The 27,182-nt window shown below is 34.6% G+C and overlaps 1 protein-coding gene across 5 annotated transcripts in view; it reads right to left on the bottom strand.

Annotated features, from left to right (window-relative positions):
• Window positions 1-27,182, bottom strand: part of Relch (RAB11 binding and LisH domain, coiled-coil and HEAT repeat containing) — an 85,189-nt gene that overhangs the window by 32,857 nt on the left and 25,150 nt on the right. For all 5 annotated transcript variants that reach the window (XM_048363351.1, XM_048363350.1, XM_048363349.1 and 2 more), the window contains exons 6-17: window positions 25,939-26,145; window positions 25,751-25,842; window positions 24,908-25,204; window positions 22,621-22,696; window positions 19,752-19,847; window positions 11,318-11,430; window positions 8,965-9,055; window positions 5,795-5,866; window positions 4,556-4,696; window positions 4,251-4,415; window positions 2,534-2,681; window positions 58-214 (exon numbers count right to left, since the gene is read on the bottom strand). In XM_048363351.1, coding sequence (XP_048219308.1) covers window positions 58-214; window positions 2,534-2,681; window positions 4,251-4,415; window positions 4,556-4,696; window positions 5,795-5,866; window positions 8,965-9,055; window positions 11,318-11,430; window positions 19,752-19,847; window positions 22,621-22,696; window positions 24,908-25,204; window positions 25,751-25,842; window positions 25,939-26,145 — 1,655 coding nt within the window. The remainder of the gene's footprint in view (window positions 1-57; window positions 215-2,533; window positions 2,682-4,250; window positions 4,416-4,555; window positions 4,697-5,794; window positions 5,867-8,964; window positions 9,056-11,317; window positions 11,431-19,751; window positions 19,848-22,620; window positions 22,697-24,907; window positions 25,205-25,750; window positions 25,843-25,938; window positions 26,146-27,182) is intronic.

Here is a 27,182-nt window from a genome sequence, read left to right as displayed (position 1 = left end):
CTAATTAAGAATCATTTTAACTTAGGTACATCAAATGAACATGGAGTGGAAACTTACAATTGATTGACAACCCAGAGTAAACTCTCCCAGCCTGTTGTACCCTCATGTTCTAGCTGGTAATCATAAAGTTGCAGTAGCACCGCCAACTGCTCACGGCTTCCAATAATTGTAGACACATCTTGAAGAGGTGACATAGGCCGAGGGAATCTAGTCACTATAAATAACAGAAGCAAAAGAAATCATATGGAAAACAGCACTTTGGAAATTTAGGTAGTCTCACCAAAGGAATGTTCAGATATTGAACTGGCATATCATAAATTCTATATACAAACATAAAACATTTGTGAAGCCAAGCAAGTCTCAGTATTATCACACACGCACAAAAATAAATAGAATAAAAATCAAACAGTACATGACATAAATATGTTACTAATAAAATCATTTGTGTGGGTCACCATCATTTATGAAAACACAAATCTTCATTCATAATAAACAATATTCCACTACATATATATGTATATAATGTATATAAACTACATTTATATACATTCATATTCCAAATACAAAAACATAGATCCACGGATTTCCCTTAAGTGAGGTTATAATAAATCAGTTAAAAGTCAAGGAGCTAAACTCTGAAAACAAAACATTATTTTTGTTATAATGAGACAATCACAAGAAGAGGTTGTTTAGAAAGGTAAAGGAGTTCTTTTGAAACTGTTATCTGATCTGTAGTAGGTGCATGGCAACAATAGACATTCAATGATTATTTGTTAAATAAAGAAATGATAACAAGTATAAGGAGAACTGAGTTTTCGTTATCCTTCCAAAGTCTTAGGTTTGGAAATAAGATTTTTGTTACAGGTCAGTTTAGACAAATTGAGGCCATACTCGATTGAGTAGGGTAGAGTCCTCATCTAATATGACACAGGACACAGAAATAGGTGCACAGATGTCATCTTAAGATAAAGACAGAGACGATGTGTTTGCAAGTCAAGGAATGTCACAGACTATCACAGACTACCAGCAAACTGTCGGAAGCTCAGGGAGAGGCCCGGACATGCAACAGCTTTTCCCTCATCTCACACCTCTAGCTTCCAAAGCTGGGAGCTAATTCATTTCTGTTGTTAAACTACTTAATTGGTAAGCCCTGAGACAAGTATAACAAACTAATATAGCCAAACTTACAGAGAAAGAGGGAGAGAAAATCAGAAAGACAGGAAGAGCTTTATGAATAAAGTGGCCGAGTCAGACATGGACAGCTGTGCATGCTTTATGAAGTATTACTTTCAAATAATATATATGTTAAGAAGTCTGAATTTTTATTATACTCAATAACACTGTGTGTGCGTGCATGCAGGCTCATGGGCATGGGTGTAAGCAGTTCTGTGGCTTGAGCATTGTCCCTGAGGCCTGGGCATTGTCCATTAGCTTTTTCATTCAAGGCTGGCACTTTACCACTTAACCCATAGCTCTACTTTTGGCTTTTTGCTGGTTAATTGGAGATATGACTCTGTCTTTCCTACTTGGGCTAGCTTGTAAACACAATCCTTAAATCTTAGTCTCCTGAATAGCTAGGATCACAAGTATGAGACATCAGCATCAGCCAACAATATTTTAAAGCATTAAGCTAACTCCATTTCATTCATTGTTTATTTTCCACGTAAGTGTGACATTAAATAGTGCATAATAGTTTATCCTGTGGCTTCATGTCTCTTTGAACACTATTTCATAGCCTCAAGATTATATTAAGACCAGTTTACTTGATATGAAAATTAAAACTTCTAAAAACATTGACTATTAGTATCCTCAATGTCGTAATTCTTTATCAGTAGACAGTAAAGACAGGTGATTTCAAAAATCTGAAAAAATCTAGAAAGGTATTTCATACATAGCCAGAAGCTTATCTATAGCCCTTTATCTGGTGGTCCAGAGACAGTGGGGGGGGTCAAACACGTGCCACATATCAAAGGTCACTTACTGGCTACCTGGAGAGATAAGAAAGTACCTGCCTCTGTTAATAATTTCATGTGTTGTAACATCTTTCTATGGAAAAAGAGAAAATTCGACTACATATACTTGTACTCGTTCTGTCTTCCAGGGAAGAAAAAAATGTAAAGAAAGTGAAAATGATAAACTTCATATACTATTGAGTGAATCTTTTTATTGGTTGAGATCTGAACTCAGTGCTAGCCTTGAGCAAAAAGAAGCCAGGGACAGTGCTCAGGCCCTGAGTTCAAGCCCCTGGACTGGCCAAAAAAAAAAAAAAAAAGAATGGAAAGTATAGATATTATAATACTATGAGGCTTGTCCATAAAGATTAAGATACATATAGATATAGATATTGGTAGATATCTATAGATATCTTTCTCTCTCTATATATATACACATATAGTATACCTTAGCTATTCCAGACATAAAATACATTCTATTAATTGCATTGGAAGTTTTAGAATTCTTGTCAAAAAATTTACTGGGAAGGTAAGGTGCTAATAATATTTTACATCTTCCTTCTGGAATCTAAGTTCAGTACCTTCTATCTGTGGCACTTCACCATGAAGCTTGGCTTTGCTTGAAAAAGGTGCATTCTGTAGCACTAATGCAAAGAGAGATGGGATCAAGGACTGCAAGGCAGAAAGATACATGTGGAGCTTATGTTCATCCAGCCCGTGTTCTCCTTCCTGAAACATAAGGAGGTGGAAGCTAATTTTAGTCTTTTGAAATTACATTGCTAATTGGCTAATTGGATTTGTGATGTTTTCGATTTCTATGGCAAATGAAACATTTAAGGAGTCGGATTCAAACACGGACGCTTAGTTGGATTCAAAACACGACACTTAATGGAGACGGTCTATTCAAAATGAGAATCAGCAATAAGGCACTGCAGATGTAACAGATTCTTTTATATGGAAAAGTTTAGGGCGGAGTTCCAGTGTTAACTATTTTTTACAGGTTCTCTTTTTCTTGGAAACTGTCGCATATTTTGTAATTTTATAAGTCCAGGTAAAGAAATTGATGAACCACAGGAAACATATTAAATGCTCAACTGCTAATTCAGCAGAAGTATTTGCTATTTCCCCTCTCCTGCTTCCTATTGCCTTTATAGCTTTGGTGGCAGCTATATCTGCAAGCGCTGAAAGCACTTTAAATTACTTCCACACATAGATAAGATGTAGGAGAAGAAATTGCAGAAGGAAGCAAAGAAAGAATGACACAAAATAAAGGATAAAAGGATTGGTATATAGAGACCAAAGTATTTATTGCAGTTCAAATCTATGGGAGATAGCATTATTATATTCCAAATAACTTAAAAATAACAGATATGAACTATTTACATAGTTTTAATTTCTCCACAAGACATTTGTTATATGCTGAATATTGCAGAAAATTTTAGTAGCCCTGTGCAATTAGTAAGGTTAATACCTGGTACCAAAATGAAACAAAACAAGCAATAAAACAAACATGAGTAATTCTAAAAAAGAATACAAACACTTGAGGGAGGAGGTAACAAACAAGAAATGTATCCAATGCCTAACGTATGAAACTGTAACCTCTCTGTACATCACTTTGACAAGAAAAAAAAATGAAATATACATAATGAAAAAAAATTCCCTAGGTTTCTTAGAACAGAGTACTTCATGGAATACTGTCTATGTTTTATTTGACATTTATAGAGTAAATCAATATATGTGACACAAGAATTCTGAAAATGGAATAGATTCTTTATATCCAAAGTATTTACTCTCAAGAGCACAATATGTATTTAAGAAATGTTAATATTCTATCCTCTAAAAAAAAATAAAACTTAGGTCAGGAAGTTTCTATTATTTCCTTAACTTTTCTGCAAATCTTTTGCTTGAATAGAATGGAAAGTTGGTTCTTTTTTAAAAGTGTGCAGTATAAGAAGCAGTTACAATATTTCTGACATCATAGAAAAAAAAGCTATAGAGATTCTGGGTTTTAATTACTTTGGCATTATGCAATTAGTTCTGGTCAATTACATAAACTTAAGTCTTCGGAGAATCAAGGAAGAGCTAGCTTTCTGAATAATGTTTCAGTTATTTCCAAAGGCAGATCATGCTATTTCTCCCCTACAGTTATTAAAGCAAAATTTCCTTATTTCTCTTGGCCCCAGTACAACAAAATTGTTAACTAGGAATATGATATTCAGCTAAGTGGCACTTTCTGCCCCTCACTAAGAGTTTAAGATAGCTTAAGAATAGCTTATTGGCAATAAACTAAAAACTTACCCTGAGCAGCTTTTCAATCTTGTTCAGTAGTGTAGGTATGAGATGAGACTGTAAATTCCCAAGTTCTGTAGTCCAGGCAGCATAAGCAGGCAAAAATACTTGATGTGTTGCACTAACTACTCTTTCTGAGGGATCACCCAAAGCTGACAGCAATAATTCAAAACCCTGCAAAAAAGAAAAGAGAATAAACTTAAGAAGCCATTTCAAGAAATTTACACAATGAGGAAGCTGAATCAGAGATGTGGAATTCTGTATTACTTGGAATTCTGTCAAGGGGATAAAGAGGCTCATTTTGCAAAACATACCTGTTGATATTTGTCAGGATCATCAATGTATCCCATAATGATACCAAGGCTTTTGATCACAGCTTCTCTTACCAAATCAGCCTTATCTTCCATTAACATCTGTTGCAACATTGAAAGAACCAAGGAGCTACGGATTTCTTTCTGAAAATAAGAGACATGGTTTTACCACTTAGGGTGAAGCACAAAGGAAGAGAGAGAAAATATCACAAACTTCTATATTTTTCAAAACTCAAATTAAACAAAATATTTTGTTGTATTTGATACCAATCTTTGTTTTCCCCAAGTCCCTACTCTTACCTTTCCTCTCTTAGTGGTAATAAGATCTACCTTGAATTCGATATTAATCATCTTTCAGCATGCTTTTACATTTTTGCTAAAAATGTAAAAATCCCCACACTCAAGCACATTTAGTTACTCAATAAAATCAACTGATTCAGTTACAACTGGAGAATGATGTTTCCATCATTATCTATTAAGTAGAGAAGAGTGTTGAGAGTTATAACAGGAGGGAATTACTCTGGCAATCAAAACAAATGCTAGGGTGGGATGAGAAAATTATAAAGTTCTGATGTTTGCAGTTTTTAAAATTTTCTGAAGTGAGAACAGAAATTCAAGCAGGATAATGAAGTTTTATAAATGTGCCGCTATTTTATTATGGTACCATTTAACACAAAGTCAACCACCACAATGTCTTAGTTCTCACAGATCTATTTTTGGGGTGGGGTGGGGGTGTGCTAGGGAGCAAGCCCAAGGATTCTCACACATGCTAGGCAAGCAATCTACAACGGAACTATAACCCTAGTACCCACACAAAATTGTTTGTAGTTATGTTAGAGAACCTGTCAGCTTAATGGCCAAGCATTCTGTTCATTCTGGCTTTTTTTTTTAACCAACAGTACAATTATCAACACAGTGTGAAAAAGACAAAAAAATATTATTATTAAAATAGCTTTTATATCACAGACCTCTTAGAAAGGATCTCAAGGAACCCAGACTGGTAACTGTTTACTTTATTTTATTCAACAAAAACCAAGGATAATGTTATATACAGATAAAGAGATAAAGGTAAGACCTGTAAGTAAAGATAGTATTAATGCGAGCCTTCCCTTTTTTTTTCTCTTTCAGCTTGTTTCTTTCCTTTAAGCTACATTGCTAACATAATTTGAAATAAAATATGTAAGATACCTAAAAAAATTTTCTGTATAAAAACACAAATTTTGTAATGAAGAAAATTCTTACAGGAAGGTAAGGTGCCAATGCCCCACAGGATTCCGCTACAAGTAGTCGTCTTTCTGGGTATTTGTGATTAATCTACAGGAAAAAAATTAAATAAATCAAGCACTAACAACATACACTCTTTTCTTCCAACAGAGAATTACTTTCACCATAAATCCTGGGCACAGTGCTATAAAGCATGCTCACTTTCCATTTCTGGAAATCCCTGTGCAGCTTTATCTGGATCAGGAAAAAGGGAATCAGGAACAGCTTGAACATGAGGCCACAGGGGTCATTTGTGAAGAGAAAAACCAAAGATGAAATTTGGTGTCTGTAGACATTATGTGCTTAAAAGCAGATTTTCTTTAGCATCTCAGGAGAAGTTAGGACCCATCTCTAGTGAAATTAAGAAAATCCAGCTTCTGGATCTTATATGATAGATATGGTCAGATGGGTGTCAGTCTCTTTACCTAAGGCTAAAATGGGAAATAATTTCATTAATGAGTCAAGGCCAGCTTGAAGAAAGTATAGCTTTTTTGTGTGTGTGATGGTACTGGGTCTTGAACTCAGGTCCTAGGAGCTGTCACTTAGCTTTTTCACTAGAGGCTAATAACACTATCACTGAACCACAGCTCTACCTCTGTCTTTTGCTGGTTAACTGGAGATAAGAGTCTCACAGACTTCCCTTTCTGGGCTGGCTTTGAACCTCAATTTTCAGATCTCTGCCTCTTGAGTAATTAGGATTACAAACACGAACCACTGGTACTCAGCCCTGGTTTTCTTTAAAAAACTTTATTCCTGTGTGTATATAAAAAATGATGGGGCTTGCTACTGTGTTTACTACATTGTTTTTTAACAAAAAGTAACAACAACAACGACGAAAAGACACATACTGGGTTTTGTTCCCATATGTCTTCAACATAGAATATAAATCTTTCATTGGGGGGCTGGGGATATGGCCTAGTGGCAAGAGTGCTTGCCTCGTATACATGAGGCCCTGGGTTCAATTCCCCAGCACCACATATACAGAAAATGGCCAGAAGTGGCGCTGTGGCTCAAGTGGCAGAGTGCTAGCCTTGAGCAAAAGGAAGCCAGGGACAGTGCTCAGGCCCTGAGTTCAAGCCCTAGGACTGGCCAAAAAAAAAAAAAAAATCTTTCATAGGAAAAGGTGACATAACTCAATAATGTATTGGATGCCTAAAATTAAGAAAAGAAATTATAAAGTAATCTACTGGGCAACGAACTGAGGTAGGAAGCTAGGCAGATCTCGAAAATCCATGCTTATTCAGGTAACAAAGAAGAAGGTGGTTTATTACTGGCACCTTGGAATTATATTTAATCCAGATATAGTTACCTCTAAGCCAGGATGGCTTCAATGTCAATTATGCTACACATAAAGGTTTTATACTGTTCTGCTACTGCTAAATATGAAAGAAAATCAATCATTTATGTATTTTAGCAATGAAGAAAATAAAAATGAAACTAATTTTTTTTTTACAATATAGCAAAGACAGGAAAGCATTTTGATGTGATTTAATACAAACAAGATATAAAACTTATTTTGTGAAAACTATAAGTAGCATATTTTAAAAGACTCAAATAAAATGTAAAACATCCTAAACTCATAGACTAAAAGGCTCACTATGAGTAGGATGGAAATAATCTTCAGATTAACAGAATGAGCCAATGAATTACTTATAAAAATCACAGCTAGCTTCTTTGTAGAAACTTACAAACTGATTCTAATAGTCATATGAAAACCAGAGACCCATCAAGAGACTAAATAAGCTTGAAGTGTTAAGTTTTGGGGTGAGAAAATGTTTTAAAACTAGTTGTAGTGGAGATTGCATCTGTGACTATACTAGACCAATGAAGTTTACTTTTTAAATGGGTAAGCTATATGAATAAAGAGAATGGAAAAAGCTATAAAAAATGAATGGGCACATGAATAACGTATTATAAAACTGTGAGTTCAAAGCTGATATATCCAAGGTAGTTTCAACTTTAGACAATTAGAACCTTACCTTACATTAATATGCATTATAATGTAAAGATATGTATGACACAATAACAGGTAATTACTACTATGTATTATTCATTTTATTTATACTGATTCATATTTGAAGAAAATATGAATGCCCAATGTCCATATTTTTCTTAGGAATGTAACACTGTGCTTTTATAAATAAGCCATATAATTTGTCTCCACAGGTAAGAAAGTCCTTTTTTTTAAGATGGAAAAATAAGTTGCCTAATGATTTAACCATCAAGTGGATGCTGAAGAATTCTGAGGGTTTTTGTTTTTTTTTTTGCCAGTCCTAGGGCTTGAACTCGGGGCCTGAGCACTGTCCCTGGCTTCTTTTTGCTCAAGGCTACCACACTGCTACTTGAGCCACAGTGCCACTTCTGGCTTTTTCTGTTTTTGTGGTACTAAGGAATTGAACCTAGGGCTTCATGCATGCTAGGCAAGCATTCTATCAGTAAGCCACATTCCCAGCCCCAAGAATTCTGAGTTCTACAGAGGAATAGAATATTCATATAAAACTAAAAGTACTACTAGTAAAACAAGTTAAAACACAAAAACCTCTCACATTCGAAGCTTACATTCCATAAGCTATATGCAACACAAGTGTATAATGTATACAAGATACATTTCTAAATATACACATTCACAAGTATGTGTATCTTACTCTTGTCATTCTCTTATGACATCCAGCTCATTCCTACCTAAGTATTGGCTGTGTCTCACTTTATTCAGATTTTTACTTAAGTACCACACTTCCGTAGAGGTCTCTTCTCTCATCATTTTTTTTCTTTTGAGATGTGCGTTTTCTGTCCCTCTCAAATCCCTGTGCTGCTTTATTTTGCTTCAAAGCATATTTACTATAAGATAGCCTTATCATTTTGTTGTTTATTATTTTCTCCCACTAGGATATCTTGATCTTTTGTTAACCATTGCATTCATGGATGACTGACTACACTAACAACTGGCACTGAGATTTGTGTTTCCAATGTATTTGTTGAATAAAGGAATAAAGCAAAGTACCCTAAACTATTGTTCAACACAATTAAATCACTGTGCCACACTACAGCAATAGCAGCATAATTTACATTCCATAAATTTACTAATCAGACTTAAAAGATATAAACTACTGTAAAAAATTAGAATGAAATAGCAATAGAGTCAAGTTTACCTGTTCCCAACACTGTGGTAAAAGTTCAGCTTCCACACGTGTTGGTCCAACATGACGAGCAAATGCCACACAACCTGTCAGTATCATCTGCCTGAAAAGAGAGAAATATATTTCTCCAACTGAATACAGAATAAGGGCCAAGTGTTAAAAAAAAAAAAAGAGTTAATCTAGGCATGGTTCAGTGCTGTTGTTCACAACTGTTAATTGCAAAAAGACCCAGCATGTCTTTGATGTATAGTGCAGCAGCATTTGAACCATGATAACCCTTGTAAAATAACTTTTTTTCAGTGTTTGGGACCAAATCCAGTGCTTTGTGCCACCAATGAGCTACACAAACCCGAGCTTGTAACTCCCCTTTATATGCATCTATTCGCTCTGTACTTTAGTCAAGATGGTTCCATCACTGATAATTTCCTAATGACTTACTTAAAAACAGAGTGTCATATGTCCGACTATATCCACAAGATCCCAAAGCTGGATTTTCTAAGTTAATCTTCCCTACTTTATTAGGGAAGAGTCCTGACGTCTCCTAATAGCCCAAGGAAAGCCCAGTCTAAGGCAACAGGCAACATGTATTTGGAGTCTATTTCTCAAGCTTCCCTTTGCTATTCTATTGCTTTTTCTATTCTACTGTTTGAGGACAGATAAATTTAAATGGAGCAAGAAAATTCCCAAACCATGATAACTGTCTTTTCCCTCATGAAAATTTCATAAATATCTAGGCATTATTTTTGCGCCTATCCCACACATACAAGTGTGTGTGCCACAAATGTTGATAAGTATGCTGATTAGAAAACATACTTATCGTGAGTCACTATTTCTATATTAAAGATGTATCAACTTCAATAGAAAAAAATGGAGGTCCCTTCAAACAAACTTCTTAGCAAAGCTAACTAGAAAATATGATAGCTCTAAAAATGCAGTTCAAACTGAAAGGTCAGATGGCCTACAAAGTATTAATTAAATTGGAAACAGACTTAGTAGTTGACAGTAAGAGAAAGATTTTTTGGTTAGTCAATGACTTAGGTTAGATATATGGTGTCAGTTATGGCTGTTAACAAAGAACCAGAAAAAGCACCACTACTGAATGTAAAGTTTTTCTCAAGCAAGGGAAAAAAACTGGTTGTATGCCAAAAATATTATGCTAACTTAAAATATTTGCCCTATTTACATACAATATTGCTAATCAACGGATTCATCTATTTTAGTTATTATATTTCTGCTGTGTTTTAAGTAGAGAAGTGCCTTAATTCCTGATGAATCCCAACATCTCACTTTCATGAAGGCAAGTAGGTATTTTTGACCACCAGGTGGCAGCTCCTAACTTTACATACAGAGTATAAAAACAGGCTCAATGTCTTGACTTTTGCTTTGCAAATCTAAAGATAAAAGTGTAATTCCTGGTATCTCATTACCAATTACCAAGATAGATGACAGTAATTTTCAGAGAAACAAACAAAAACGCACACCAAATTATCTTAGGAAAATTTCAAATTGCAACAGCATTAATACAGAAGTCTTTATTGAGTGAAATTGTAAGAATGGGCTTAAGCACATCAGTCCTGTAGGGTGAGGGGAGGTGGACTAAATACCAGTTAAGACTCAGATAATGTAGCTAAATGTTTTCACATACTCCTAAAAAATTATTTTTGTTTTTACATTATAAAACAGTAGAATTTTCTGAATAGGCTAGGATTGTATTGAATAAATCAGAATTACAATTTGGTGGTTTTATATAATTTAAGTAATTGTTAAGACTATTTACATCTTCTGGGAATGTTTGAAATTATAAGTAAATCATGAGACAAAATAGACTCCAACTAGACTCAAAATGATGAAAAGAACTTCTCAACTAAGAGTGTTCCAGTAGTCCAGCAGACATTGTAACCCTATAGTACACCTTTCTTTCCTGATGTTGACCAAAATATACTGGGAAACAAGTGGAGAAACATCCTTAGGATTAAGACAGGCTTCGGTAACATCAGCAGCTCTCACATGCTCTCACATGCTAGTCAAGGAATGGATACACTTACATTTTGTCCATCACCATGTATTATGAAGTAGTAGTAAAGAGTTTCTGGAAATTCTTAAAACTATATACATTTGAGTGAAAGATTCTTCAATCCTGCAAGTAGCCAGTGAATACAGTGGCATACTAACATTTCAAAATAATTATTCATGACATGAACTCACTTTTCAGGATTGTCAAGTTTGATGTACATTTGAGAATCTTGCATATTTTAATTTTCCTCAGGGTATTTTCTATTATTCTCTTGCCAACATTGGTGACAAAATGGAAAAATTAGTTAAGTCAATATTGTATTGAGGTCCCAAAGAAGTAAATCATACTTACCTTTGCTCATCATCTGGTCTTTTGATCAAGTTGAAAAGTATATGGAGAAGCTGATCTCTCTCTTTAGGCTCAGGATGTAGGCATGCTGTACACAATATGAGGGGAATCAATTCCTACAGAAATATGAGGGTGGAAAATTCAAACCAAAAATACATGGCAGAATTTTTTTTTCTCCCAGAATATTCTCAGATATTTAAACTTCAACATACAAAATGACAACTTTGAATGTTGTATGGTTGATAACTCAAGACAAAAACACATCACAGTATATTAATATGTTGGTTGTATAGAAAGTGTACATCAAAATGCATTGAAAGTTACTTAAGATTAAAAGTTACTTAACCTTACTTTTTAATCAGTACCTCTCCAGAGAAATTTATTTTATAGTAAATAACATTTCATCACAGGACAAAATAGTAACTTTAATTCTGAAAGTAATTTTAAAGAAAACTTGAGTTTCACTACATTTTAAAACTTAAAATGATAAAAGCAACTTTTCTTGGACTGGAGGTATAGCTCATGGTTGAGCACTTGCCTAAGGGTCTGAGTTTTGTCCTCAATACTGAAGAGAGAGGAGAAGTGGAGGGGGGCTATTGCTATAGGCAATACTAATACAGAATGTGAGTAGAAATATTTGACATTAAATTGAAAATTTTAACAATATTTTGTTGAAAACAGTCAAAAGCTTATTCTTTACAGACATGTTTGAAATTAAACTTATTCTATATTTTAACTAAGACAAAATTTTTTAACACTGAATACATTCAAATGTTTTTCACTCCTGAAGAGATTTTTGAAACAATGTACAAGTCCAAAAAAAGAGAAAATATTTGTGGAGAGAAATCTCTAAGCTATATGCAATAGTATTCTGCAGATATTACAAAAACTACAAAAGAGAAAAATAATTATCCCCTTTTTCTTTCCCATCTACCTCAGTACCCACTGAAAATTTTTTAGCAGACTTAAAATAAGAATGAATTACTATGTAATAAGGCACGAGTATTATCCATATGTAACTTGCAGAAAAGCACAATAAAGTATTTACTGTATGAAAAACATTTTCTCATATGTATATGATTTTTTTTAAAAAAGATTAGAGTTAGGAATTCTAAAATTTGTTAATTTACACTTTGTACTCTTCTTAATCACAGTGATAATTTTTATTGCCATTTCTCTTTTTCTCATGCTGGCAAAATTAACAATACATAGAAAGTCACTGCCAGTAAGATTTGGTTGATACTCCACACCAAAGAGAACTATGTATATCCTGGCATGTTAATTGCTATTGTAGGTATAACACAGTATGGAAAAAAATACCAGAACACCTTTTCCTGTTACAGTTACACAGACTTGAGCAGAGGTCTATAAAGTGATGATGGAAAAATGCAGTCTCTTTTATAAAGTCAGCAAGGATTCTTGATAGGTGTGTGTGTGTGTGTGTGTTGATCCTGGGGCTTGATCACTGAGCTTTCTTACTTAAGGTGAGTGCTCTACCATTTGAGCCACACAGCTTTTTGCTGATTGATTGGAGATGAGAGATTCAAGGACTTCCCTGCCCAGGCTGACTTCCAACAGCATCATCAGATCTCTGTGTCCTAATTAGCTAGGTTTAATAGGCATGGGTCTCCAGCATCTGGCTCCTAATAGCATTTTAACTGCTAAGCTGAGACTAGCTCTACATAGACTAATATCACCACTATTCAATTATTAACAACTTTGGTATACAACAATCTTCAGTAATGAATTGTGAAGATGTCTGTTGTGCTGTTTACTCACATTATGAATACATCTACTTATCTGAAGCACTAATATTTCTATACCCTAAAACTTATAAGGTCCATATTTATAATTTTCACATGAATTAGACTTAACAACTGGAACCAATATTTTGCTTTTGGCTTTAGATCTCTAGTTGTAGAAATTTAGTTCTTAAAAATGTGCCTTACTATTCTAAATCCAGCATTTAAATATGATAGTATCATTTTTTTTCTGAAGACAAAGTGGTACTATTTAAAAGACGCCTTTGTGAGATTAAACATAAAGAGCATTTCTTGAAAATAACAAAGCAATGTAAAAATTGTATCTGAAGTTTTCTATTTTAAAAAACTGGGCTGGGAATACGGTCTAATGGCCAGAGTGCTTGCCTCATATACTGAAGCCCTGGGTTCGATTCCCCAGCACCACATATATAGAAAACGGCCAGAAGTGGTGCTGTGGCTCAAGTGGCAGAGTGCTAGCCTTGAGCAAAAAGAAGCCAGGGACAGTGCGCAGGCCCTGAGTTCAAGGCCCAGGACTGGCAAAAACAAAACAAAACAAAACAAAACAACCAAACAAACAAACAAAAAACTATTACATTACCAATACACCAATGGTACTTACAACTCCAATGGTCAATATTAGATTGAAAAGGTCATTTTTGGAGGGCAGAGTACCTGCCTAGAAAGTGCAAAGCCAGTACTGCCACACACAATCCCAGGTATTTCCCACCACATAGAAAAGCTTATGTATTCCTATTTCAAGGCAACAAAAATCTTAAACATTTCAAAACATGATTTAGCCACCTGGATTTGGGAATTATTTGTTTTCAGAATAGTAGAGTATTAACATTTTGCACTTCATTTAAGGAAAGTATGTTAACTAACTTATTCTGACTTTTTCAATTTTAATAACAGATACTTGTCTCTATTTGAAAAAAAATTCTACCTCTCAAATGCTGTTATCTGTGGAATTAGATAGGAAAGATTTCTAGTATTTTAATCTTTATTTGGATTTTACATGTAATTTCTAGTGATAATACAGAAAGGTCTATAAGAGATTGCAAATCTCTTCAGAAATATTTGCATATGCATTTATATTGTATTTAACTCTCTTTTTAAATTTTATTAATTTGCTTTATTATTACAGAGGTGATATACAGAGAAGTTACAATTACATGAGCTAGGTAATGAGTACATTCCTTTTGTACATTATCTTTTGTTCCCTCCTCCTCTCCCAGTCCCTCCCATCTCCACCCACAAGTCGTGTAGTTCACTTTCATCCATGTCCAATGAGCTCCACTGCTGTGCTTCTTCACCCTTTTCAAGTTCTATACCCTCCCCCCAACCTTTCCGAAGACGTACTCTTTTTTTTTTTTTTTTTTTGGCCAGTCCTGGGCCTTGAACTCAGGGCCTGAGCACTGTCCCTGGCTTCTTTTTGCTCAAGGCTAGCACTCTGCCACTTGAGCCACAGCCCACTTCTGGCCGTTTTCTGTATATGTGGTGCTGGGGAATTGAACCTAGGGCCTCGTGTATCCGAGGCAGGCACTCTTGCCACTAGGCCATATCCCCAGCCCCCGAAGACGTACTCTTGAATACACCACACATAAGGTAAAGAAGACAGAATTATCAACAACTAAAAATTTTAAAAAAGGAAAAAAAAAAGAGAAATCCCTTGCTTTCAAGTGAGTTCATTTCAGTATGTGTATTATTTTGTGTAAATATGAAGAAGTGCCTAGACTTGTGCCTTTATGTTTCTCCCCTAAGTTTCCTCTTTTGGTCTCACTGGGTGTGAGTACCTAGAATCCTGTATAATTTATTGTACACTACCTAGTGGATTTCAAATCTGATTTATGCATATCAGAGAGAACATGTGGTATTTGCCTCTCTGAGCTTGGGTTACCTCAATATGATTGTTTTTCTAGTTCCATTTCCCTGCAAATGATATTATTTTATTCTGATAGCTGTGTAAAATTCCAGTGTGTATGGGTACCACACGTTTTGGAACCACTCATCTATTGAGGGACATCTGGGCAGTTTCCATATCTTGGTTATTTGGAATAGTGCGGCAATGAACATATACATGCAGGTGTCCTTATCATATCTTGGTTCATGATGTTCAGGGTAGATGTCCAGGAGTGGTATGGCTGGGTCTTAGGGAAGGTCTATGTTAAGGCTTTTTGAGGAATCTCCAGACTGCTGTCCAGAGTGGTTGTACTAATTTACAGTCTCACCAACAGTGCAGTAGGGGTCCTTTATCCCCACATCCCCACCAGCATTTATTGTTGTTCTAATGCACAATGTTGGCCAATCTAACTGGGATGAGATGGGATATCAGAGTTGTTTGGATTTGCATTTCACTTATGGCCAGGGATGATGAGCATTTTCTCATGTGTTTCTTTGCCATTCTTACCTCCTCTTCTGAGAAGTCTTTCCTTAGCTCCTTTTCCCATTAAGTGACTGGTGTTGTGGGTTTGGGAAGAGTTAGTTTTTTTGAGCTCCTTGTATATATTGGATATTAGGCCTTTGTCTGATATATTACTGGTAAAGATCTCCTCCCAGTTTGTTGGCTGTCTTCCTAGTTTAGTAACTATGTTCTTGGCTGTGCAGAAACTTTTTATTTAGATCTAGTCTCACTTGTCAAGTCTCTCCCTGTTATGTCCCTGGGACTCTAGCCTTGCAGTTTCTATCTATACCTCTAAGTTCTAATGTTTCTCCTATTCTCTCTGGAAGTAGTTTCAAAGTTTCAGGTGTGACATTGAATTCTTTGATCCACTTTGAAATGATATTAGTGCATGGTGACAAATAGAGATTTCGCTTTCTATATATGGCTGCCCAGTTTTCCTAACACCAATTATTGAAGATGCTATTTTCCCCCTCATTGTATGTCTTTATCTCCCTTATCAAATATCAGATAACTGTAAGTATATGTATGGCTTTATTTCTGGGTCTTTTAATCTATTCCATTGATCTTCAGTTCTATTTTTGTGCCAATACTAAGCTGTTTTCGTTATTGTGGCTCTGTAGTAGAGTTTGAGCTCTCTCTGGTATTGTGATACTTCCTGCATTGCTTTTTCACCTAGAATTGCTTTGGCTATTCTAGGTATTTTGTTATTCCATATGAATTTTTGGATCTTAGATTGTTTTCTCTATCTCAATAAAGAACATCATTGGGAATTTGATGGATATTGCATTGAATTTGTATATTGTTTTTGATAGTATGGCCTTTTTCACAATATTCATTCTACCTATCCATGAACATGGAAGGTCTTTCCATTTCCTGGTGTCCTCTTTGATTTCTTTCTTCATTTTTTCTAGTTTTTGTTATTAAGATCTTTTACTTTATCTTTGGTTAGGTTAATTCCTTGGTATTTTATTTGTTTAGAGGCTATGGCAAATGGATTTTTTATGATTTCCCTTTCTGCTTGTACCTTGTTGGCATATAGAAAGGCTACTGATTTTTGTGGGTTAATTTTGTATCCTGCTACTTTGCCAAAGTGGTTGATCAACTCTAGGAGGTTAGGAATGGTTAACTCTTTTACTTTTAAGAACAAACTTATAATTATTTCCTGTATAGTCTTTTTCCCTAAGATTGTGAGGATTTTGAAAAATTCTTATATTCTCCTTTTCTTATATTCTCCTATTATTCCAACAAAATGAATGCCTAAAACCAAATATAATCAAGAAGCAAAGGACTTACACACTGAAAATTATTAAACACGGCTCAGAAATAAAAGACCTGAGTAAACAGAAAGACAACACACAGTCAAGAACTGTAAGGCTTAAATTCTGAAGACCTATTTAGCAGCAATGGAAAGCTAAGCATTTATTCACATAGGACTCAAAAGTCCCAGAACAGCCCAACACTGAAAAAGAAAAACAAAACAGGAGGATTCATACCTTTCAATTTCAAATTTTATAATAGCAATTAAAGCAATGTGGAGGTGATATTAGGACAGAAACAGACCAATGGAAGAGACCTGAGAGTGACCAGACAAACCCAGTCTACAACCAACTAAATTCTCACAAAAGTGGAAGAGTACTCAATCAGCAATATTTTGACTTGAACAACCTAACTTAACTTTATAAAACTAATAGAAAACATAAAAGTTCTTGGCTCTGAATTTCATGATGGATTCTTAGATTTGACATCAAAAGCAGAAACAACAAAAACACACACACACACACACACACACACACATAAAACTTCATACATGAACATACAAATACTTGTTCATCAAAAGATGGGAAGAAAGTATTTACAACCTATAGGATGAAAGAAAATATATTTATAAATAATTTGTCATAAGGGTTCATAATCACAATATACAAACAAGTTCATACAACTCAAAAACATTAAGACAAACAAGCCCAGCTAACAACTGGTCCAAAAAATTAAAATTAGCTGGGTACAGGTGGCTCACGTTTGTACACCTATAGTGATTTAAGATGCTGAGAACTAAGGATTGTTGTTAGAAGCTAGCTCAGGAAGGAGAGACTATGAGACTCGTATCTCCAAAAAAATCACAAGTAGAACCGTGGCTCAAGTAGTAGAGCACTAGCTTTGAGCAAAAAAGTTCAGGGACAGTGCCTACACCCTGAGTTCACACCCTGGCATGTAGATGCACATACATACACACATACACACATATATACACATACACATACCACCACCACCACCACCACCAAACTATGTGAATGCATTTGTTAGTCAAAACATTAAGCCTGGTTTCTAATGTTTTATGTAATCATCTAGGATATTATGATTTTGAGTTTACTAAAGACAAGAACATTTTTAACTATATTTACATAACAATAAAGACATGCTAACAGAAATATATAAAACATAATAAAAAAGAACAAGTCCAAATATTAAACCCTTCAATCACAAGTTTTTAAAAACATGGATGTAAGGAACCTTGGTGAATAGTAATGACTATTTCTATGTCAATGAGTATAATGAAACATAATCTGTCCTTTTTTTCTGGTAGTAATGAGAACTGAATCTAGACTCACACAAGTGCTAAGCACATATTCAGAAGTTTTGTACTTTCACAGCTAGGGATATGTTTAAAACTAAACTAAGACATTTCATTATTTATTAATTTAGTTTTTTTTTTATAACTTTGTTTTTCCTAAATGGCAAACTTTCTGATAAAAAAAGAACAAGGTACAAGTAATAAACAGAAAAGATTTCTTCATGAACTTGTAAATATATTTAATACTTTTGATATATAACAAATTTGAAACTAGCAGGAAAGTAAACATACCACAAATTAGATATATGTGTGCTGCATATACATATATATCTATATTTACAATATATTTTATTCCTGATGATGCAAATTTATAAATACTTCATGCAGTGCAATCAGATTTTATTGGTAGACTCTCATGATACTATGGGCAACTGAATCTCATGAAAATTAGGTTTCTGTAACACCGAAAGTATAGTAAGGAAACAGAAAAGGGATGCAAACATCAATGCATTACATGGATTATGGTACAAGCTGAAAGAAAGCAGCTCAAACATCATTCTGCCAGGCAGAACTGCAAAACAATCGGAAATTGGACACTGATCCTTCAAGATATAGAAAACTTCCATACTTATTAATAGCTTATAACTATCTTTTAAGTCATTACATAAAAATAAAACTATCAGCAAGAACAGTATTTTCAACCTTTTTTAAAATTAAAAGTTCTAAAGCTCTACATCTACTCTCTCGAGGATCAGTACAAATTTCTTGTGCTTAAAAGATATTAAGGATAAGCTTTAAAGGGGTGTTGTCGATGCATTTAAGTACCCATCATACTGTAGGTCCCATGAATTATGAATAAAACTAATGACATGTTTTAAAATATTCTAATTCTAGCTGGGAATATGGCCTAGCAGCAAGAGTGCTCGCCTCATAAAATATTCTCATTCTATTTTCTTATTAAAAAAGATTGTGAAATAGAAATTTATCTTATAACTGAACAATTCAAATAAGGAACTTATTTGTAAAGAGATTATAGTTAAATTTTCATTCATCTCTTACTGGCTAGCTATAACTATTTGATTATAAGTTATGAATATAACTACAAAGGTAACTTCTCAGAGTATTTATGGTTTGTAATATAGGCTTTGCTAGCTAAAGCATTTGTTAACAAATTAACTACAAGAAAACTTTTATATTTAAAAATTAGGACAACCATTATATCATTGTAAGTGTAATTCACTGCCAAAGATTATAAATCTAAGTTATAATAAATAGTTATAAGTTTACTTGGAAAAGTTAGTTTTTATTATTTCAATAGTTTTTTAAGTTGATTTCAATAGTCTTCACTTCTGCAGACTAATCAAGCAGGTCATAACAAGAGCAGAGATAAATGAGTCCAAGCAGTAACATACAACAGTGTACATGGCACATAAATGGACCTACAGTAATAGTGTTGCAGAAGCTAATAATGCTTTAAGCCAAGTTGGAAAAACATGAATACCATGCAGTTTTACTGAACTCACCTGACAGAGGTGTAAAACCATTCTCTAGGAGCAGAGATGCATGCACAAAAGTAAGAATATGATTGCAAGTAACAGACTTTAACAAAATAAAAATATAACACTAAACTTCAAAAGGACAAGAAACAAAAAGGACAACATGATGAGATTCTTTGGAGTAAAACACTCTTATGTGTCTTACCTCCCTCTTGGCCAACAGCACATTAGGAACGATGTGGGGCAGGCAGCGCCCCAACATTAACATAACACTTTTTTCACTGTCTGCAATCCGAGACACCTAGAGAACCAAAGAATCAGTAAATGATTCAGTGAAAGGCTTCTGTGCAGGACCTCTATGCTTTGGATCTATGCTCTAAACGCATACCTCTACAGTTTAACTTACATGGAGTATAACTACAAGAATACTGTCCCCAAATAGCAACAGATGTTTCAGTGGGCCACAAATGTGTTAAATATACTACAGTAAAAGGGACAAGGGGAATAATTATCCATTGTTTTATGGTGCCAGGAAGCATACCCAGAGCCTCATACAGACTAGCAAGGGTTCTACGGGCTATATTCCCAACCCCTAGAATAACTTTTTATGTTCTATAGCACACAGTAAGATAACTAGTATGAAGAAGAATTGAGTATTTCAAACAAGGTAGTAGATAGGATTTTGAATGTTTTCAACAGAAAGAAATAATATTCGAAGTAACAAATAAGTCAGTGTACTATAAGATCATAGTTCTTTGTTTTAATGTACAAAATGTCACAATGTATCCCATAAACATATACAGTAACTATGCATCAGCAAAAAAAAAAAAAGATAAAGATGAAGTATGTTACAAAGTACAGTTACTAGGCTTAAATTCTTAGGAATTACTGGGCTTAAATTCTTAGAACCAGTAGGAATAGCACAGGTTTGGGTAACCTTCACATCTTTTTCTTTTTAAAAATTATTTGAGGGCTGGGGATATAGCCTAGTGGCAAGAGTGCCTGCCTCGGATACACGAGGCCCTGGGTTCGATTCCCCAGCACCACATATACAGAAAACGGCCAGAAGCGGCGCTGTGGCTCAAGTGGCAGAGTGCTAGCCTTGAGCGGGAAGAAGCCAGGGACAGTGCTTAGGCCCTGAGTCCAAGGCCCAGGACTGGCCAAAAAAATAAATAAATAAAATAAATACATAAAAAAATTATTTGACCATAATGAATTTGCATATAAAGGATGGCTCAAGGAGCCTTCTTTGATCTTATAATGAAGACTGGCTAGACTGCATCCTACTCATCAAGCGATTTCAAAGATACAGTAACATTAGGAGGCAGAAAACCTACAAAAGGTCAAGTGGAATCAAACAAAAAGTAACTAGAAAGAGAGGGACTACAAAAACAGAAGAAAAAAAACAAAACACCTGTACTTTAACGATGAGCCTGCAACAATAGAAAAGAGTTAATAAAGTAAGCTACCAAAGCCAACCAAACCACTTTTAATGAAATGAAAATAATGGAGTTATCTAAAATAACTGAGTATAAATGATGTACCCTTAAGTGGGCTTTCTGAATTATATAAAAAAGATGCCATCATTAGACATATCATATTAAAGAGAAATTAGGAGCTGGGTGCTGGTGGCTCACATATGTAATTCTATCTATCAGAAGGCTGAGATTTGAGGATCAAGGTTCAAAGCCTGGGAAGGGAAGACTGAGAGACTCTTATCTCCTTCTAATTAAGCACCAGAAAACCAGAAGCAGAGTGCAGCTCAAGTGGAAGAGTATTAGGCTTGAGGGCAAAAACTCAGGGACAGGGCCTGGGCCCTGAGTTTGAGCCCCATAACCAACCAAAAAAGAGAGATTAGGAAAGGACATGTTAATATTAATAAACAGAATCCAAATAACAGAATAATTATTATTTTTTAAAATAAGTTTATAGCAGCCTTATTTACCATAGCTAAAACATTTAACCAACCCAGATGCTCCTCAGTAGATGGCTGGATCAAGAAATTGTGGTATATATACTCAATGGAATTTTATGCTTCTATCAGAAAGAATAACATTGCCCCATTCATAAGAAAACTTAGAAAAAAAATCATACTAGGCTGGGAATATGGCCTAGTGACAAGAGAGCTTGCCTCCTATCCATGAAGCCCTGGGTTAGATTCCCCAGCACCACATATATAGAAAACGGCCAGAAGTGGTGCTGTGGTTCAAGTGGCAGAGTGCTAGACTTGAGCAAAAAGAAGGAAGGGACAGTGCTCAGGGCCCTGAGTTCAAGCCCAGGATTGGAAAAAAAAAATCATACTAAGTGAGTTGAGTCAGACCCAAAGAAACATAAACTCTATGGTCTCCCTTATGGTAATAATTAGTATATGTTTAGGATAGTCCTAGCAACAGCTCAATAGTTATGCACATATGATCACAGAAGACAATGCTAAGAGAAATGATCTCCAAAATATGGAAACAAGTGGTTTACCACTGGTGTTATTTTCAATATACTATGTGAAAGTATCATTGTTTCTTCTGTCCATCTTCCCTATGATTTTGCCCCTGTTGTCACTATATTTGATTCTGGTACCCTGAGCATTTTGTATGTCTGTGTGAATTAGGGAGGGGAAGGGAAACATTAAAATGGTGAGACAAAAGGTAAAAGGCAAACCAATGCAATGCAATACTTATAAAACAATGTGGTGTAAACTAACTGTATATCTCAGGGGGAAGGGGACTCGGAAGGAGGGAAGGTGGGAGGAAAATGAGGGAGGGGGTAGTAAGTTGGACAAGAAATGTACTTACTACCGTTTAACATATGTAACTGTAATGTAATTGTAACCCCTCTGTACTTCACCTTGAAAATTAAAAAAAAAGATTAAAGTTTTACGTTCTTTAAAATTTTTTTATTGATATTATAAAGGTGATGTACAGATGGGTTACGGTTAGGTTCTATATGTTTGGCATTACTTAAAATTTTGTAGATATTTATAGACTTTATATAGACTTTTAAATAAATAGACTTCTATATGTGACACTAAGAAGAAAAATAATAGGTATGTTTATGGAAGTTATAAGAATATCATTTACCTCTGATCCTAAACGACTATCTGCTGACATTCGACAAAAAGAGAGTAATGCTTGGTGGAAAGCAGGAGACAGTTTCCTAAAAGAAAAGATGGGATGAAAAGAAACAATATCAAAGAATCACCACTGACTGACATTTAAAAAATAAGTTGCAAAGTCTATCCCCCATTTCTGTATTAATCCTAACACAATGTCAACTAGATTTCTTAGAATCAGTGACTTAAAGAACACTTCACTAGAGAATTACAGAGAAGAAAAAATAGCAATTGGTATTATGTAAAATAAACAGCCCTTTAAATGTTAGCAAATCAAACCTAGAGTGCTGTAGGGGTCAGTGATAATAATAGAACATCAGTAAAATCTGTAAATCTGTAACTGTGACTTGGTCTATCACCAATTCTTATGGTGCCAGAAAGGCTAGCAAAGGCAGATGCAAGGTTGATGTAGTACAGGTTTCCAGAATGAAATGAAGTTGCATTGATAAATACACTGATTATGATAAACTCTAATGTTAGAAAACGACATACAAGAAAAAAAAATTGGAGATAAATCAAGAGGAGCTACAACTCAACATTCCTGATACAATTAAACAAAAGTTGGGAGGGCAAAAAAAAATTAATCTAATTTTATTTAATGAATGCTAAAAGCATCTTTATTTCTAAAATAGCAGTATAATTCATAAAATCACAGCTATGAATTATACATTATGTGCTCAACCTTAAAAGCTAACATTAAAAATTAAATAACAAAATTTCTTTAAAAGATACCATGAGATGGTACCTAGTGATATTCCTGATTGGAGTGGTATCAAAGTTTATGTCTTTTTTGCACCTCCCAGTCTCAATGGAAGGGGCCAAAAGTGATCTACTTGTCCAAGCCAAAACCACAAATCAGCCTGTCTCCCCTTTCTTTAGCCTTAAGTAAGTTGTAATTACCTTGCAAATCTGTTTCTTCCATTCTCATTCCTAATGCTCAATCATTTCTTACATGATTTCTCCAATATGTACCCTTATCAATTTTATTATCTTCCAATTAACTCTACTTTGGAGGAACCTTTCCAAAAATGGTCACCATCATATTCTAGATCTCTTAAGTTAACACAGCCATATGAGATTTAATCTTTACTTACTTCTCCTTCATTTGTCAATCATTTCACTTGTATTTTCTACCTAAACCTTACTCTTCTCAGCTTTCCTAAACAGAGAGTTCTCTTAACAAACGCTGTTCTCAATGGGAAGTGGGAACACTCTTCCTCTCATCTCTGCCCAGTTAACTTTTTCTTGAGTCTTCAAAATCTCAGACAATTCTTCCATGAGACTATTCTTCCTTTGAAAATTAGGTTAGGTGACTTGATTACATGTTCCCAGAACAACATTTATTCTGGCCTTGAACTTTCAGCCCTTCTCAAGTAGCTAGGATTTGGTGTGAGCACCTGGTCATAATATAGATTTTTACAATTATATGTTATGCACATTAGATTCAAACGGCAATATATAATGCACTAAGAACTGAATTATACGCCGGCATGCAAAAGCTCAATGAACATTCATTTGTTAAAGTATTTCTTCAAACTGTAATCTGAAAGATTTTAAAATGTTTTCTTTTCTAAACTAGGAAATATGATCATGAAGGGCAGAGGAGCAAATATATACATATATATATGCTCTGACTTCAAGTACTGTAACCCAATAAAAATTAAAAGAATATTGATGATACAAGATTAGTGATAAAAGTAGATATAAGCAAAAGGTCTGGTGATAAAAATGATTTCCTTCTTTGTTATGGGCAACTCTACAGCACTAAAATTTCTGAGTTTGGTAATAATTGAATAAAAAAAAAGGTAAAAAGCAGTGAGTATCCAGCCATGAGGAGAGAAGCACAAGTAAAAGGTTCACCATCAAGTCTGGCACTGGCATAGAGAGCTTATCTTGAAAACAAGCAACGAAAAAAGGGGCTGACAGAGAGACTCAAATGATAAAGCCTAGTGTCTAAGAAGCACAAAATACTGAGTTCAAACTTCAGTTCCACAATAAAAAAAAAAGAAAAAACAAAACACTGAGTAGCAGTGTGATAGTACTTAGTATCATACATATTATTTATGGGCTTAAGTACTTGGCTAACTAACACTCATATTTTTGTGACAAATACTTTGCTATGTGCTGCATTCCTGTCAGATGTACAAATCCATATATAAAATCTACAAAATCAGTTCAAGAACTGAAGCTTTTCCATTTGACAATGGACTTACACAACTGAAAGATATATTTCAAGATATGGGAAACATACTAACCTATTGGGCTTATCAAAGTGAACTGTTGTTTTACTCGATGGAGAAGAAGATGGAATTCCTTCTCTTTCTCTCTTGGGAAAAGAATCTGAGGCATTTTCTTTAGGAACAGTGGAATCAACTACATCTGATACTGACAGATGGGCTTTCTGGTTTATACCCTGGTCAGAACTATTTACAACAACTGTACTCTGTCCACTGTCCATAGAGTCTTTGGGACAAGGTTGATCCAAGGATGGTTGAACAGCATCACAAACTGCAGGTATGGCAAAACGTTCATTTTTGAGGAAGTCCATTTCGCTGCAAAATAAAAAAGAATTTTGAAAACCTTGACAATAGTACTAACCTCATACAAAGTATCATATTAATAGCAAACCATCTGACAAATGATAAAACTTTTTCTGCATAATACTCACTGATGCTTCATATACATAAAAGTATAGACATTCACAACAATTAAGCATTAAAAATGGCCATATAAACCTGATTTTGATCAACACTTACCTTTCTTTATGTACAAAATAGGGATACTATCACTAACTCCACAGTTTGTAAGAATTACATAAAATAATGAATGGGAAATGTATAATACTAATATCAAGTAGTTATTTAACTCTAACTGACACAATTCAGGAAAAGTCAAAATACACTTCTTAGTTCTAAGACTTAGACGATTACAAAAATTACTCCATTAAACTTTTTTTTTGCTAGTTTAAACACAGAAAACAGTTATAATGCTTTCTATTAGAATTGTTACAATGTGAAAAATTATGCTTTAAAACTGAAGTGTTTCCACACATATATAACTTGCCAAGAGGATTTTAGAAATGATGACCAAGAACTAACCTTTCAAGTCTTCTGATTTGCTCCATCAGTGACCATTTCTCACTATTTAATAAGCTAATTTTATCTTCTAATGCCTGTACTAGCAAGGAGTTCTAAAATCAAAGTAGGAGAAAAACAAAGATGTAAGATCTCATAGTGTTTCTACATGAGTATGTTTTGTAGACAATCAGTTCACTGGTGTTTCTCACCTCTTCAGGCTGAGAGGTATTCAGGGTAGGAGGAAGAAGGCTGCCTAAAACTGGTGTAAGAGCCTCTAGTTCATCTTCTTCCACTCCACTGGCTACATCAACAAGATCTTTCCCAGACACTTGGTGATTCCCAAAATCTCGGTAAAGTTGTAGTAAGTCTGGAGGTTTTGGAATATTTAATCCTACGTCATCCCATAACTCAAAATCCTAAAAGATAAAAAAAAATAACATTGAAAAAACTTTATCTTGTATTTTTAAGCCATATTTTATTGGTAGTATAAAATGTTACATTCTGCTCCGGAAAATACAACCAAACTACAATTCTCTTATAATGTTAAGTTATATAATTCCTAGTACACATAATGCTTAAATTTATCTTACATATTCTACTAATATTATTCTTATAATTTTTTTTACTTTCTAGATAAATAGGTTTATTGGTCTAGATGTTAATGTGTTCTACATGCAATCTTTTTATTAAATCTATCAAAAATGTAAACATCTTGGGCTGGGGATATAGCATCGTGGTAGAGTGCTCACTTTGTGTGCAGAAGACCATAGGTGAAATTCCCGGCATGGGAGAGAGGGGAAAAAGAAAATAAATTCTTAACTTTATAATCTGGGTTAACTTAAAAGCTAATAAAACATGAAGTCATAAAATATATCAAGATTAAAAATGTCTTTGTTCATAAATTTTACCTATTATTTACAAGTTACAAGTAAACTTACTAATGATATTTTGTTCTTCATTGTAACAACCTACATGTAATTTGTGTGGTCTCCTGGGTTAGTAATCAGTTTAATCAGCTTGTCTTCTTGCTGTTTATGGTTCCAACCTAATTTCCATCAGTAAAATAGTTTGGCAAGTTTCAGAATCCAAACAGTGGTTTTTCAACTTTTAAAAGCATTCTCTTTAACTCAAGCTAATATAACTTGGTAAAAACTATAAAAAGGCATAATATCTTAAGCATTTTGTGGACAACAATTTTTTTTTTTTTGGCCTTGGACTCAGGGTCTGAGCACTGTCCCTGGCTTCTTCCCGCTCAAGGCTAGCACTCTGCCACCTGAGCCACAGAGCCACTTCTGGCCGTTTTCCATATATGTGGTGCTGGGGAATCGAAGTGAGAGCTTCATGTGTAGGAGGCAAGTGCTCTTGCCACTAGGCCATATTCCCAGCCCGACAACAATTTTTACTAGAGCCTTTTGAAATTCTGGAGTAATCAACTGTACCCAGAATCAATTAT

This window comes from Perognathus longimembris, chromosome 15, assembly GCF_023159225.1.
Source record: "Perognathus longimembris pacificus isolate PPM17 chromosome 15, ASM2315922v1, whole genome shotgun sequence".
Classification (NCBI taxonomy): domain Eukaryota; kingdom Metazoa; phylum Chordata; class Mammalia; order Rodentia; family Heteromyidae; genus Perognathus; species Perognathus longimembris.
This window is presented reverse-complemented; position numbering and strand designations above follow the sequence as displayed.